Source organism: Poromitra crassiceps, assembly GCF_964638095.1.
Source record: "Poromitra crassiceps genome assembly, chromosome: 14".
Taxonomy (NCBI): domain Eukaryota; kingdom Metazoa; phylum Chordata; class Actinopteri; order Beryciformes; family Melamphaidae; genus Poromitra; species Poromitra crassiceps.
The window spans coordinates 19,165,253-19,180,112 of NC_139633.1; the positions used below are offsets into that span (position 1 = coordinate 19,165,253).

Here is a 14,860-nt window from a genome sequence, read left to right on the forward strand (position 1 = left end):
TATGGAGAAAAGACTACTACAGAGTATAGTACCTGAGGCCGGTAGAGGGGTGCCACGGAACAGCTCGTAGAACTTGGACAGGTAGAGAATCATCCTGGTCTTGTCCAGCTCCTGGCCGGCACACATCGCCTTCCCAGACGTGAATGGCCGGATCCCAAACTCGCGCTCGGCGATGTCAAAAGCCAGCTGCAGGTTCGCCGCACAGTCCTCCTCATTTAATGAATGGAAATCTCTGATGGAGAAAGGCCGTAGTGGCAGGTGGTGAGACTCAGACTCATATCGTTTCATGTCATGGTATAATGCCACTGAGGAACATACAGTATATGGCTACCATGTCAGCCCACATTAGGGTTTCAGTTCTCCTTCTGATGTTATCCTGAGTTGTAACAGCTGTTTCATTGATTTATATATATATAATATATATATATATATATATATATATATATATATATATGTCTATATATGTCTACTTCTATTTTATATTTCTCCCCAGTCAGCAATGCACGCTGTATTTTTTTTACATGTAGCCTACTTGTTTTTTGTTGTTTTTGAAATTTGAAAAACTTTACAGTGTCAAACTGTTCCCCTGACTTAAAAAAGACATGGATGGAACAATAGTTTGTAACCTGGGTGTGAGGTGAACGGCAGGAAGCAGAGCGTAACGCAATACACACACTGACATGACACTCAACAAAGCAAATCAAGGATTTATCTGCATTATGTGTATTTAACTGCACAACAAATGGCTTCTTCTGAAGGGAGACCAATGAGGCCTGATATCTCCAACTATACTGACAGTGTGCAGATCAGGAATGACGTCGAGGAAAGGAAAGGAGCAATCTAGATGAGAGGCACAAACAGCGGTTTTATCCTTTAGGCATTGCAGCTCTCTCACTTCTAGCGCTCTTCCTTTTCTAACCACTGGCTCCACTCTCAGCAGTGGGCTCACATGGAGCAGAGGAGTGGGAGGTTAGAGGACCACATGAGATTGCCATGGAATGTGGCAAGGTGGGAAGGCAGTAATTAAGGGTTCCGAGATTATAATTAGATTTTTACATGTCCTAATCTACAGTTATATCAACTAATTATATGCTGAGTAAGCCGGTCTAACCCCAGCCAGAGGTTGCTAAGCTGCTGTTTCTGTTTTCCAAGAAAGAAAGAAGTCGTCCTCCTGGCAGGCTACCAGAACACGTTTAGCTACCAGAACACGTTCAGTCTGACGCTACCAGAACACAGTCTGATGTGAGTTAAAATGTCACTGCTGTTTTCCTGCAGGACCCCAGTATTACCAGCAGGAAAGGGAGGTTTATTATTGGGATTAAATACTAGTCTCTCCTGTCACAAATATCAATCCCTACAATTGGCTCAGATGTTATGGAACAACCAGGATCAAAGGAAAAACAAAGTGCCCTTGATAGAGAAAAAAGAAAAGTGTGAACTGTACACAGCTACACTGTGCATACCATCCTGTCTGCCCGCTATACATCCAGGTGGCTGGACAGACAGAACAGCTTTGTATGCTACCCTTCCTCACACCTATCAGTAAGCGAGAGGCATGGGCAGAGTTACTGGGGGGGCCAGGGGGGCCAGGCATCCACTTTGACAAGCATCACAGGTATCTCTTTGCTAAAGCTGTGACAGGGGGGCCTCTGACAGGGCCTTCCTGCAGCCGCCCCCTCCCTCTGGAATGCCCTCCCCAGTCACATCTGACAGGCCAAAACTCATTGTCTTTCATACTCATTATGTCATCTTTCCAAAAAGCCTTCAAAACCCACCTTTTTCACTGTTGCTTTTGACCTATAATCTTTCTCTCTCTCTGTCTCTCTCATCTATTTTTATATTTTCTCTCTTTATTAAAGTTGTTTTATCCTGTATTTGTTAAGTGTCTTTGAGCATGGTCAAAAGCAACAGTGAACAGTGAAGCGCTTGGCTATATAATATACATTACATTACTAAACATACAATAATGAGTATTAATGTTCTGTAATTCTAAATATTTCTTATATTTCCATTCGTATACTTATTAAACAATAATTAGAGAGAGACCATGATGATGCCAGCCAAAAGGACAACATTTCAAATGTAAAACAGCCACACAAAAAATCGCAGCGTCTGACTCCTGCAGAAGTGGCCCCCCCAAAGCTAAAGGTCAAACTCCGCCTATGGCGAGAGGCTACACACTAAGCACCTCACACCTCTCAGTAAGCGAGAGGCTACACACGAAGCACTCTCAACAGGGTCAAGTGTCACTCGAGCAGTGAGGAGGACGTAAGGTCGGAGACTGCAGCAGAAAAGACACACACACATGAATGGGCCGCTCTCATGCCAAGCATACTTCACACAGCCATCAAACATGGATTCCTTCACGACAAGTTATGCGATGAAAAGAGAGGGAGGCTGCTGTGTTGCAATCACCGGCGCCTTGTTTTAACAGTCAGCTTAATGGTTTTAATGACATTACCAGGTCTATTCCTGTGAATGTGGGCATGTAGTGAATACTGTCGTCGGCCTGTAGGGGGATAGACTAGACTAGAGAATGCGCAGTGATGTCATTCATGCTGGTGTTACAAAGCCTGTGTCGTACTATAGCACTGCACCGTAGCTTTAGCGGCGGCGGCAGGCTAGTATTGATGTTATCTTTAGATGACAGTATCTAGAGTCTGACGTACATCAGCAGGGGTTTGAACCTGTGGATGAGTGCGCAGAACGCGGCGCCACTTTGCCAAGAGGACGTCAGGTCCGTCACTGTCACATTCCTGTAGCCCTCGGTCTGTTTCTGGCACCAGGTCAGCAGTCTCCCTGGTCGGATCTCAGACTCTACAAGAGACCAAAGTATGTCAGATGTCACTGTAAAACTGCAGAATAAATGTCTTCTGAAGGAATCTCTTTCAAAATGGCACTGTACAGTAACACAATGTAATTGCCCCAACAAGTAGCGTAACACCCAGGAATGCAGAGAGGGAGTCATAGAAAATGTAGTAAGCCACAGAGGATATGATGTCAGCCACAAATAAGGTTAGTGGAAATGGGGGAATGGGTGCTGAGGTATGCACACATCTCTGTCAGGACTTGTCTTGTACCTAGTGACTTAGCTCAATGCTGTCTTTATTGTTGCTTCTACCAAGAGACCAAACATATAATAACCTAATAATAATATAATAATAATAATAATAATAATAATAATAATAATAATAATAATAATAATAATAATAATAATAATAATAATAATAATAATAATAATAACATAAGGTAAATATTTTCTACTCACTTTTATATTTTCTTGAATTACATAAAAACATATGTTAAATGTAGTCCACTATAGATATAATCGGCAGCACCATAATATACCAATGTTATAAGAACGTTAACCTCTTCTCAGGCACAAAAGGTAATCTGCATACATAGGCCTTCGGACATTATCGAACGTTAAGTGGTTGTTTTCATGAATGTAAATACAGGGTCGTTCTGAAGACAGGAATATTGAGTGGTGTTGCACACACAGAGAGAGAGAGAGAGAGAGAGAGAGAGAGATGTCTGACTACTCCTTCCACAGTCTTCAGCTTCAGCCTCACAATGAACACATGTCGAAAGAAACCTAAGATCAGGACTGATTCCCTATGCAGCAGTTTGCTGCTCTTGTTAGAGAAGGAAAGGACTATATCTCCTTAGTGTTCAGTGTTCATATGATATGAGGATCCTTTCAAGATCCCTGACGAGAGATCGCTACCCTGCCTAACCTAAAGATGAGTGTTCTGCTGCAGATGCATTTATAGGCTCACGAAAACACTGCAAGAATCTGTCTGTTCCTCTTTGCGTCAGACTTACCTCGTCTGGCCAGGTTGACGGGCCGACGGATCGTAGCAGAGCGCTCCAGAGAGCAAGATTTCAGCTCTCCACTGATGCACAAGTGTTGCACCTGAAAGAGACAGAAATCAGAAAGTAATCAGATAGTACCGGTAATCAGAATCAGAATCACTTTTATTGCCACAGTATGCAAGTTACATACGAGGAATTTGTCTTAGTGTCTGTATGCAGCGTAGCGGTCACATCAATATACAGAGATAAGAAGTAGGAAGATAACTAAAGACAATCACAAAGTTGCAAGTGCAATCAAATCGAGTAAATATATACAATATGTTCATGAGTGGTGAAGTGTTCTGTGGATGATAAATATTAATTTACGTTGGATTTACATGAGATTTACAGACTGAGTTAAATAGACGTTAAATAGGCAGTGGATTTACATTAATTTACAGTCGGAGTTAAATAAGAGTTTACATTGAATGTACATGAAATTTACAAGCTAAGTTAAATAGGCATTAAATGTGCAGGGAATTTACATGAATTTACAGTCCCAGTTAGACAGGCATTAAATTAGATATGAGTTCCAGTTTTATGGGGGGGGGGGAGTTCAGTTGAGTTTAGGAGGAGGTAGTGAGTTTGTGTGTGTGTGTGTGTGTGTGGGGGGGGGGGGGGTTGTTGGTGAGAAAATCATAAAGGCCATGAGAGTTGAGATGATGTATATCTTTTCAAAACAAGGATAATAAGTAATCTGCTTTCTAAGCATCATCTGCTTAGAAAGTAGGACTCTGATGTTGTCTTATGAAGTTTGCGTGTCCTTCTCACCTGGCGCGGCCGGACACAGGACGAGTTGAGGTTGGGGTATCGAGTCCCAGGGTCGATGGTGTAATGATCAAAGTTTTTGCCGAGGTTTTCTGGTGTTGTCTGTGGAAGTAGCCTGTATATACTCTCCCTGTGTGTGGACACACAATAACATAAGACATCACAGAGGGTTCCATTCACATATTAGGCAGAACACAGCGCTGCTTAATTTGGGTTTTACACATCATGATGGACTTCACTGCACATTCAAACTGTGAGGGTGTGCACAGGTCTGAACAGATATGACTAAAACACAATGAATGGATGAAGGAACAAGTAGACAATATAAACGTCTTCATGATAAGAAGTAGACTTTGTGAGGCTGCTGATGTGTCTGCATCCATATTACTGTATGATAACTCCCAGATTGTTTCACTCGGCCTCTGCTATTTAATGAAACTTCCTACAAAACTTCTTATTAATTCATTGCACCCGCTTGATCCTTTTCTGGGTCGCAGGGGGCTGAAGCCTATCCCAGCATGCATTGGGTGGACAGCAGGGAAACCTGGACAGGTTGCCAGTCCATAACAGGGTTTAACACAGAGACAGATAGACATTCTCACATACACCCTTATGGGCAATTTACAGACTCCAATCCGCTTGACTTGCATGTCTCTGGACAAACCCAGGATGTTGTATAAAGTGTCTCAAAAGTGAAGACAGAGTTCAAAGTATGTTCACTGAACGTTCCAAGTCTGAATAGGAACAACTGTACTGTACTGTACTGTACTGTACTGTACTGTACATTATCTCAATCGACAGAGAAGAGACACATAAATATATTAATATATTAATATGAATGAGAACAAGTGTACTGTACTTTACTGTACATTATCTCAATCGACAGAGAAGAGACACATAAATATATTAATATATTAATATGAATAAGAACAAGTGTACTGTACTGTACATGATCTTAATTGACAGAGAAGAGACACATAAATATATTAATATGAATAAGAACAAGTGTACTGTACTGTACATGATCTTAATTGACAGAAAAGAGACACATTAGATATTCTGCCTAGAATTAATCTCGCTCTAAGGAAAATCTCATGTGACTATAATATTAAACTCAAATACAGGTACACTTTTTGCGTGTGTGTGTGTGTGTGTGTGTGTGTGTGTGTGTGTGTGTGTGTGTGTGTGTGTGTGTGTGTGTGTGTGTGTGTGTGTGTGTGTGTGTGTGTGTGTGTGTGTGTGTGTGTGAGAGAGAGAGGGAGAGAGAGAGGGAGAGAGAGCGTACCTCTCTGCCAGCACCTCCAGCACTGGCCGACCCTCAGCCCAGCTCTTCGCCATCCAGGCTGTGTCGAAGGCAGCCAGGAAGCCTCTGGCACAGCCTGTCCCCATGGGCCAGAAAGGCTGCACATGAACACACAGCACCATATCAGTGTGAGGCAATGGATGTCATGTTGAACCTTAGAAGAAGCTATATGCACACTGTATGGAGAAGTGGGAAGTAACTAAGTACATGTACTCAAGTACTGTATTTACAATTTCTAGGTACTGCTGGTACTTTACCATTTTGTAAGACTTCATACCTTTACTCCACTACATTTCAGAGATATATTTTCCCTGTTTATGTGTATCAAGTCTCATCTGATCTGAGCGTGACCATTTATTTTTCCACCTTCAATAATTTGACACATAAAAGCAGATCATCATCATACTGTCCGTCATCTCTCCGTACCTCTAGCAGACTGTCGCCGACCAGCGCCACCAGCAGCTGGCGTCCAAATCTCTCCCTGACCAACGCGGCGTTCTCAGAGGCGTACATGTTGGTGAAGTCGAACATGGCCACATCTGGCTGCCCGCAGTGGTTCATGGCGAAGTCCAGTGTGGGAAGCTGGTAGTTGGTGCCAAAGTCAGCAGCCTCGCGGGCGTAGCACAGAAGGGCTTCCTGGTTGACATTCTCACTGCTCAGCAGCATCTGGGTGTCGATGTAATCCTGTGAAACAAAAGCCGTACAGTCAGGGGAAACTCATGAGTAAAGTGCAAGCTTAGCATTTATAAGAGACTGTGATGTATTTCTCTACTGTCTGCTCCCATAACACGTGTAAGTGTAAAAAAGAGTAGGGTTTGAAATGCTGCAAGGAAAAGTGAAATCTAGGATTTACATTTAAGCGTGTGTGAAAATAAAACGGAATATGAATAGTAAATTCCAAAGTAAAATGTATCATTGCTACTGAGATTATTCCTAATAGGTTATTATAATAAACTAAAACTAAGATTAAAACGAGCTGCTAAAAAACATCTTCTATCTATTTTTGTAAAATGACATTAAAAAAAGTAAAACTAGATTAAAACTATCTTAAAACAAAATTATATTTTCGTTTTCATCATTCGTTTATGTGCAGAGAATGAATTTTGGTGGCAGAATGTTGGGCTGTATTCACTGAACACTAAGTGAAAATGTCACATTAATAAATGAAAATTTCTGATTTGTGTTTGAAATTATACAAAATACCTCCATTGTTCAAATACCTTGTTTTATTTATTTATTTATTTATTTATTTATTTATTTATTTATTTATTTATTTATTTATTTATTTATTTATTTATTTATTTATTTATTTATGAATGAATATGGTGACTCACATAGAGCCAGGCCAATTCAGATTACTCTGGGTCCAGGACAGAATCATAACCTGGCAGTCCTTTCTCTCTTTTAGGGATTTTTAGAATAGTTAGCTTTCACCAGTGTGTGTATAAAGAGACCAGGGTCAGAGTCTTTTCTGTGTAACTGGCAAACACCATGTGACCCTTTGAACACAGTGTTTTACTGCTCACGTCTCCTCCGTTTATCCAGCGCGTCTCTTTCACACTTTCTGCCTTACAAGTCCCTCCTCTGCTCGCACTGATGACCAAAACAATGTCTGCTTGCTTACATGGATGACAACTCCCTTGTCCAGCAGGCTCTGTTTCTTGGCAGTCATGACGAAGTAATGCGTATTGTCCCTGTAGTACACAATGTTCTCCAGATCGATACCTGCAACAAACGACACGCTTTGAGTATGGCTCAAATCAAGGCACCACCAACGAAACACCCCCACAGCAGTGAACAGTTCTGTATTGTACATTCATTTACTCAGACCAATCACAGTATAAGGCAGGCCTGGTTTTACAGGGGTGCAAAAGCACGCATTGCACCCTTATTTTAATTGTCTGCATGCTCAGTTGAAAAGAGTGGTAAAAAAATATATATATACTGTATATGTATATATAAATGTTGCAGCTGCACACTTACTGTTTAAACTTGAATTATAATTGTTGTTTTTCTTTGTTCTTTGATGTGAACTTATGGCTTTTTGGCACCTATATGTAACCTTTTAAGGTTGAGATAATTGTGTTATCATTATATGGTCCAAATATTTCAGTAAAGCACTTGAAACACTTGAAATATTCTTGCTTGGCTGGTATCATTCTACTTGAAATGATGGTAAAATGCATTATTTTTAGTAAAATAACATGTCAAATTTTTCGTCGGCCGGTGCATGTGCACCCCTTCCTATCTAGGATGCATCCCTAGTCATCTTGTTCTGGAACCAGCCCTGGTATAAGGACTTATAACTCCTAGTGGATTTAAAGATTTGTCAGGCCTATGGAACACGCCTCTATTGCAATAGTGTTTTTTTTTGCGGTGCAGCCACTTCTATAAGTGAATGTGTGTTTGTGGGCGAGATCTGAGATCTGTGGGGGGAGATGTGTGGATGAGATTTAGCCTAGGCCCCGCCCCCAGCCCCCGAGTCTGCACAGAGACACAGGCAGAGAGAGAGAGAGAGAAAGAGAGAGAGCGTCTCGTCTCGAGGACGATAACGTTTCAAAGCCGGTAAAACACGCACAAACACACGCACACATGCACAAACGCACACATGCACACTCACATCCACACACGCGCAGGCACACACATGCATGCACAGTGTGAGAGAGCGGGGAGAGGTGGGGGCTGGAGGACAGGGGTCGGACCTGCAAACCTGCACCACTTACTTCAACACCTGGGTGTGATTTCTTTATGAGATGCTTGACATACTGTACTGTAATGTAATACTTATCTCACCTTTCATCTCTCTTCTCGTTGCTGCTCTCTCTCTATGTATCTCTCTCTCACTCGCTCTCTCCTGTCTCTCATGTTTCCCTCTCACTCGTCCATGTGAATTTACTTTATGTGATGTATGTTTTGTGCTATCCTGTCTGCAACTTGGCTTTTTGCCACTCTCTTGCACTTGGTCTCCCTTGAAAATGAGATTTTGAATTTCAATGGGACTTCTTCACCTGAATACATTAAGACTCAATAAATAAAATAATAATTCACAAAGCAATCATCTCACTCTACACGTGAGTCCTCAGCAGTTTCTCCAGGATGAGATGTAGATAGTAAGTTGAGACGATCATTCAAAATCATTACATTAACAGTGATTAGCCCTGACCTTCGCGGTTAGCATTGATTATAGCAAGTATACTGTACATGAAAACAAAACCACTAACCTGCCATGACACAACCACCACACTCACTGGAGAAACATTTTTAAGCAGTTTGTGTTGCGCTCACTCAGTCAGTATGCGCTCATGTTCACGACAGCTAAAAGTGTAATAAGGTTTGACATGTGATGAGGCCGTCTGGTGTTTCTCCCCACCTGTCTCCTCTTTGAGGTCAAGGAAGAACTTCTGGTTGAAGATGAAGGCCACTCCATTGATCTCCTCTACCTTGGCCTCTGCAGTGGTATTCCTGTTGATGAAGTTGGCTGTGATGGCGATCGCCAGCTTTCCCCGAAACTCCTTCCTTCTGAAACCTGAGAGAGGGAGATAAGAGGGAGAAAGAGATACAGACAGATTGGTGTTAGTCTTCCCCAGCCAACAAGACCTATCTGTATGTGGACTTTGTTTGTTTTCATATATCATATCATATCATATCATATCATATCATATCATATCATCTATCTATCTAAAATTGAGTATGTGGGCAATGTTTGTCTGTTTGTTTGTTTCAAGTTCTGTGTTTGGTCACAGCTATGCCTTTTTACGTGCGATCGGGCTGAAACCTTCAGGGTGTGTAAAAGGCACCCGTGCGGGTGACCTGACGGAGCCGGATTTTCTAATTAGGCTAATTAGCTAATGATGTGATGTCATCAGTGCTGATGTCATCAGTGATGATGTCAAAAGTGATGTCATAAGGGCGCACACAGACACGCGCGCGTGCACACACGCGTGCACACACACACACACACACACACACACATAAGGAGGCATTGTGACGAGACTGATCAGTGATGTCACACACACACACACACACACACACACACACACACACACACACACACACACACACACACACAAAAGGAGGGCAGGGGAGGCCACGCAGCAGCTGAGCTACGGGTGAGGCCGCGCAACGGCCGAGCCTATAGGCATCTCACATGCTACAGTCTGCTAAAAAGACCTATCTGCCTATCTGCTAAAAAGGAAATGTAGCCTGAAGCCAGAATGACAGGCCACATATTTTAGGATCAGAGAGGCAGTTCATCAAGGTGAGATTTATGGAACCAAAGACACAAATGCCACAGAGTGTGAGAAGGGACAAGACATGAAAATGGTATTTCATGTGAAATGCCTTCTGGCTTTGTTCACTCTGAGAACACCACTCCTAAAACCTCAATACCATAGCAACCACACACTCCTTCATTCCATAAGCTATTTACTTCATAGATTGACATTTCAATATTTCAGAAAATATCTTCTGAAATATATATCAATTACACTTAATTAATATATTCAATTGATCTGATTGAAAGCGATCTGATGCTACAATGAACTGGAGAAATATTTATTTTCACAACGGCAATTTACAGTATTTCAACCTGTGTGTGAATTTGGAAATGGGGACACGGCAAAAATGTTTCTCTCATTGTTAACTTTGCGTGTCTCATCCAAGGCCAATCATCTGTCTATATGCAGACATCAAAGTAGACTGAAGTCAGGATACCACATTTTACTGGCAGACTTCCTCAATGTAAATGAAAATTTTAAGAACTTTAAATGGCTTGTTTGGCTTATCCTTTAGTAACGGAGATCATTGTGATGTCATTTTTAGAAATTCAATGATGATGTGAGGACTGTAATCTAAATGGTTTACCTGTCACTCTATAGACACTGTCACTTGCTGACCAACCACAGAAAGGCCACAGATTCATCATCACATTAAAGACATTCTAAAGATTATTCTAAAACACTGACTGCAGAAAGGCAATGAAAAATGAATAGATCAACGTTTTCAGTCTTGCATACTACAAAATAACGTACAGTAGGAGACTGCGACAGCCACTCAATCTAGGTGCAGAGGGAAGCATCTGAACGTGCGCCAGGAGTCCCTCCATTACTGTCACTGTTCAATTCACGGGGGGCTTTTCTCCTCTCCGCGCTGTTCCTTTCCAAACGCAGCAACAATTAGCTAAGTAGTAACTTAGATCTGGATGGGTATATATTTAACTCTGCATTAGGTCATGCAGACTAGGTCATGCACAATATTAAAAGCAGACTGACTGGAGGGGGGGGATCAATTCCCTCGGGCTTCATAATTGTTGAATGAGCTAAACTTCTCGTCCGATCCAGAAAATGCCCTTTTTAGGAATAAGCATCTGATGTGAATTGGTGGAGAGATGACAACATTGCTAAGAGAGAGAGAGACAAGAGAGAGAGAGAGAGAGAGAGAGAGAGAGAGAGAGAGAGAGAAAGCGTAAGACAGAGAGATGGAGAGAGTCCAACATGCATGTATCAGCTGCTGCACGGCCTCGACATGACTGTAGCGGGCCCCGGCTCGGTTCTATTTCTGTACAGTGTTGTGGCGGTTTCATGTGTTTAACTGTTCCCTCTGGGAGAGATCGATGACTTCAGAGGAGTATAACTTTACCAAAGGCAGGAGTCCTTCTCTAGCTTCTCGACGGGAGACAATGCAGTTCAAATGAGGTCTTCAAAGACAGTCCCGAAGACAGTGTTGTGGTTTCTCCTGGATATATGTGCTATTCAGTAAACAGAAGGTGTTCTGGCTTTTATCTGACTGAAGCTATTAGCAAAGCTTCAACAGGGCTTTGCACTGCGTGACGCCTGAAGCTTCTCAAAATGACAAAAGCCGATGATGAACTCGGGGGTAACACTTTGGAGCGAGAAATTGTTTAGTAAACACGTTGAGCTGCTGAGATTTTAAAGATGGTACACCGCGTATTGTCATATTAATTATCTTGTGAAATTAATCAGGATGACGCATTTCATCACCTGCACAAAAAATCTCACCCTCCAAACGAAGAATAGACTGCCAACAGATTGCTAAGCTACGCATCAAAAACAACCAGAGGCCATGTGGGATGTGGAGCTGATGGTTGTCATCACAATTCATTTGAAAATATCAGATTCAGGGAGTAAATGTACGTCACGCTTTGAGGTCAGCTCACTGACGGTACAGTATATGTCCCGTACAGGCGGCCATACCATCATTTCCTCCATTTTCTCTTGTCTTCTCACCTTCCAGAGTGTTCCTGCGCCCGTCCGCCCCGACCACCACGTCAAACTCAAAGTTAGCCACAGGGTGATCACCAGGCCGTATCGCTGCCCTCCAGCCAAGACCTGTGCGAGAGAGAGAGAGAGAGAGAGAGAGAGAGAAATGAAGAAAAATATTAATTTCCCCCTTTCCTCTCTCAGCATGCACGCACCTGGCTTCTTCTGGCTGAAGAAACTTACTTTCTATGTACTTAGTAGTACAGACACTACTTACTACTCAGTAGGCTAACTTACTACAGACACCTCTTACTACTCAGTAGGCTATCTAGAACGGACTAGAAAAACTACACGTATACGTATTCCGTTGCTGTTTAGGGTGCCTGTTTCTCAGGAAGACTGCGCTCGCTGTGAACTCAGTTACACACACAACATGTCTTCTTCTCACATCATGTTTCAAAGGAGAACTGCAGCTCTCAATAAACCTTCATGCAGTGGAGACGCATCAAGTCAGCAAAACTCCGCCGGATCTCTCCTGCAGACTGTGTGATAGTGCACCATTGTCAAGCTAACAGTATAATGAAAGCCTGTTTTGTATTTAATAGTAGTCATTTTCAGTTTTGCAGTGGTTTCTGCGTGTCAGTGGCACCAGGTGCCTGGGGGCCAGCAGGAGCGTGAGACCAACGCAGTAACGGCTTGGCACAGTGTTGTTGTGCAACATCACCATGCAGAGAATACATTCCATCGTGTCAAGGGCACAGCTAAGTCCGTCAAGCCTGCTTCTAAATTTAGGAAAGGCTCTTCTTGTTATCAGTGTGTTGATATTTCAGCTGAAGGGGCAACACCTGACAACAGCATGGGAATCTTTCCGGAGAGTTTAAAGTCCCGAGTGGGAGGAGGGGGTCACGTAGGCTAGATAGTCGAATGTCCGGTAGTTCAGCCTGCTGCAGCAGGGCAAGTTTACATTCTGCAAAATATTAACAACTGGAGGCAGTTGTGTGTATCGTGCTGATTGTTAACAGACTGCAGCTACAGAAAATGATTGACGTCCTTAGATAGTTTCAAACCGAATGTTATCCTGCGATCGCCACAAGTTGATGCAATTTTGAAATAGGATTCTCAAAAATGCCGATCCACATGCTAGAGTCATGAGACGAGGGCAAAAAAAATTAAATCACCAGATTTTCTTTCCAACAAGGAAGCTAATGTCTCTTCACTGATATTAACGTGCTAAGCAGTTACATAACCACCTTAGCGTGGTGGAAGGTAATGAACCATGAAGCAGATTGAGGAATTTAAAGCATCAAGTCAAGGAACATATTTTGACTTCCATTGCATTCTAAATATGAAGAAACACTAGATCAAAGTCAGCGTATTGCTCCTGTTTATTGGTTGCTGTCAGGGAAATTAAATACTGTAGAATGAGACAGTCAAGTCCCTCGCTGTCTGAGCGACCTTGAAGCAGAGCAGCGAGCTGCAGAGCTGCAGAGCTGGTGCAGGAACAAGCTATTTGGCTGTCCAACTGTGACAGATGCAGCCCTGTAGATCTCCCATATACTGTAAATGTCAACTGCAGGTAGTTCAGACCTGCATTTCTCAACAGGAACATTATCAAACTTCTCAACCACAGCTTTACGGTGTAGTTCAGTTGTGGAGCTTCAAACTGCTTAATTTTTTTTACGTCCGCTTCCCAAAGCTCTGCAAAGACTAGCTGGTGAATAGTAAAGCATGGTGGATGGGTGGACATATACCTTCGTTCTCCTGGTCCTCTGGAGGCTCCAGCAGCTTGACAAACTCCACGTTGATGTGAAACTCCACTGCAACGAGCAGGGCAACCTTCAGCAAAATCAGCTGCAGCTGCTGAATACCTATTAGACACAGATACAGAGGCCATTTACACCTGGCATTAACATGTGTTTTCTGCCATCAGATTGCAATCAGATTGTGCTTGACCACATTAGCCTGATTTCATTTACACCTGGCGTTCACATGCGTTTTGCGTGATCAGATTGCAATCTGATGGCAATTTGATCACCCAAAATGGGTGTCCTCTCAATCCGCATACAGTTGCTGTATCCAGATTGAGAGGACACATTGCATTTACATGTGTGTTCAATGTGTACACAATGCATCCCTGACCACCTCCGGAGGTGGTTTGGCCGATCAGATCGCAATCTGTCTTCAATGTGTCTTGGGGGCGTTTACACCTGTACTTTCAAGTGGTCAAGCACAATCTGATGGCAATCTGATGGCAGAAAATGCATGTTAATGCCAGGTGTAAATGGCCCCATAGATACAGATGGCCTACAGATACATATACAGATAGCCTACAATGAGCTTTTATATAGCCTACACCTAAAAGCTAGACAGATTTTGTTCCTGTGTATGTTTTATGTGCACCAATATAAGTTTGGCATCCTCTTGACACGCTTGAAAGCTTCATCACGCTCTCATAGGTTTGTAAGGAGCTGAAGGCAGATTTACTGTCTTGACGTTATGTTGGAGGTCAAATAGCCTCAGTGTGTTTTCACTTATTCTCATTCATAAATTTCTCGCGCTACAAAATATTTTCCATTTTCCTTTCAACCATTTTTCCCTTTCACGCAGTGAATTTTTTTGCAAACCAAACTGATGTTAGGTTAATTTAACAAGTGTCAATGGAATTTGAGGGTTTGAGACAGACTAGTGTGGGATAAGTGGGTGGGTCTGGGTCATG

General features: G+C 42.5%; 1 protein-coding gene across 1 annotated transcript in view; it reads right to left on the reverse strand.

The window, feature by feature from the left end:
• The window catches only part of mical2a (microtubule associated monooxygenase, calponin and LIM domain containing 2a), a gene marked incomplete at both ends in the record, with an annotated part of 38,161 nt that overhangs the window by 10,305 nt on the left and 12,996 nt on the right, over positions 1–14,860 (reverse strand). The window contains 10 exons of the mRNA XM_083650519.1: positions 33–232; positions 2,670–2,817; positions 3,826–3,916; positions 4,627–4,753; positions 5,909–6,024; positions 6,353–6,610; positions 7,551–7,651; positions 9,297–9,452; positions 12,172–12,273; positions 13,896–14,012. Coding sequence (XP_083506645.1) covers positions 33–232; positions 2,670–2,817; positions 3,826–3,916; positions 4,627–4,753; positions 5,909–6,024; positions 6,353–6,610; positions 7,551–7,651; positions 9,297–9,452; positions 12,172–12,273; positions 13,896–14,012 — 1,416 coding nt within the window. The remainder of the gene's footprint in view (positions 1–32; positions 233–2,669; positions 2,818–3,825; positions 3,917–4,626; positions 4,754–5,908; positions 6,025–6,352; positions 6,611–7,550; positions 7,652–9,296; positions 9,453–12,171; positions 12,274–13,895; positions 14,013–14,860) is intronic.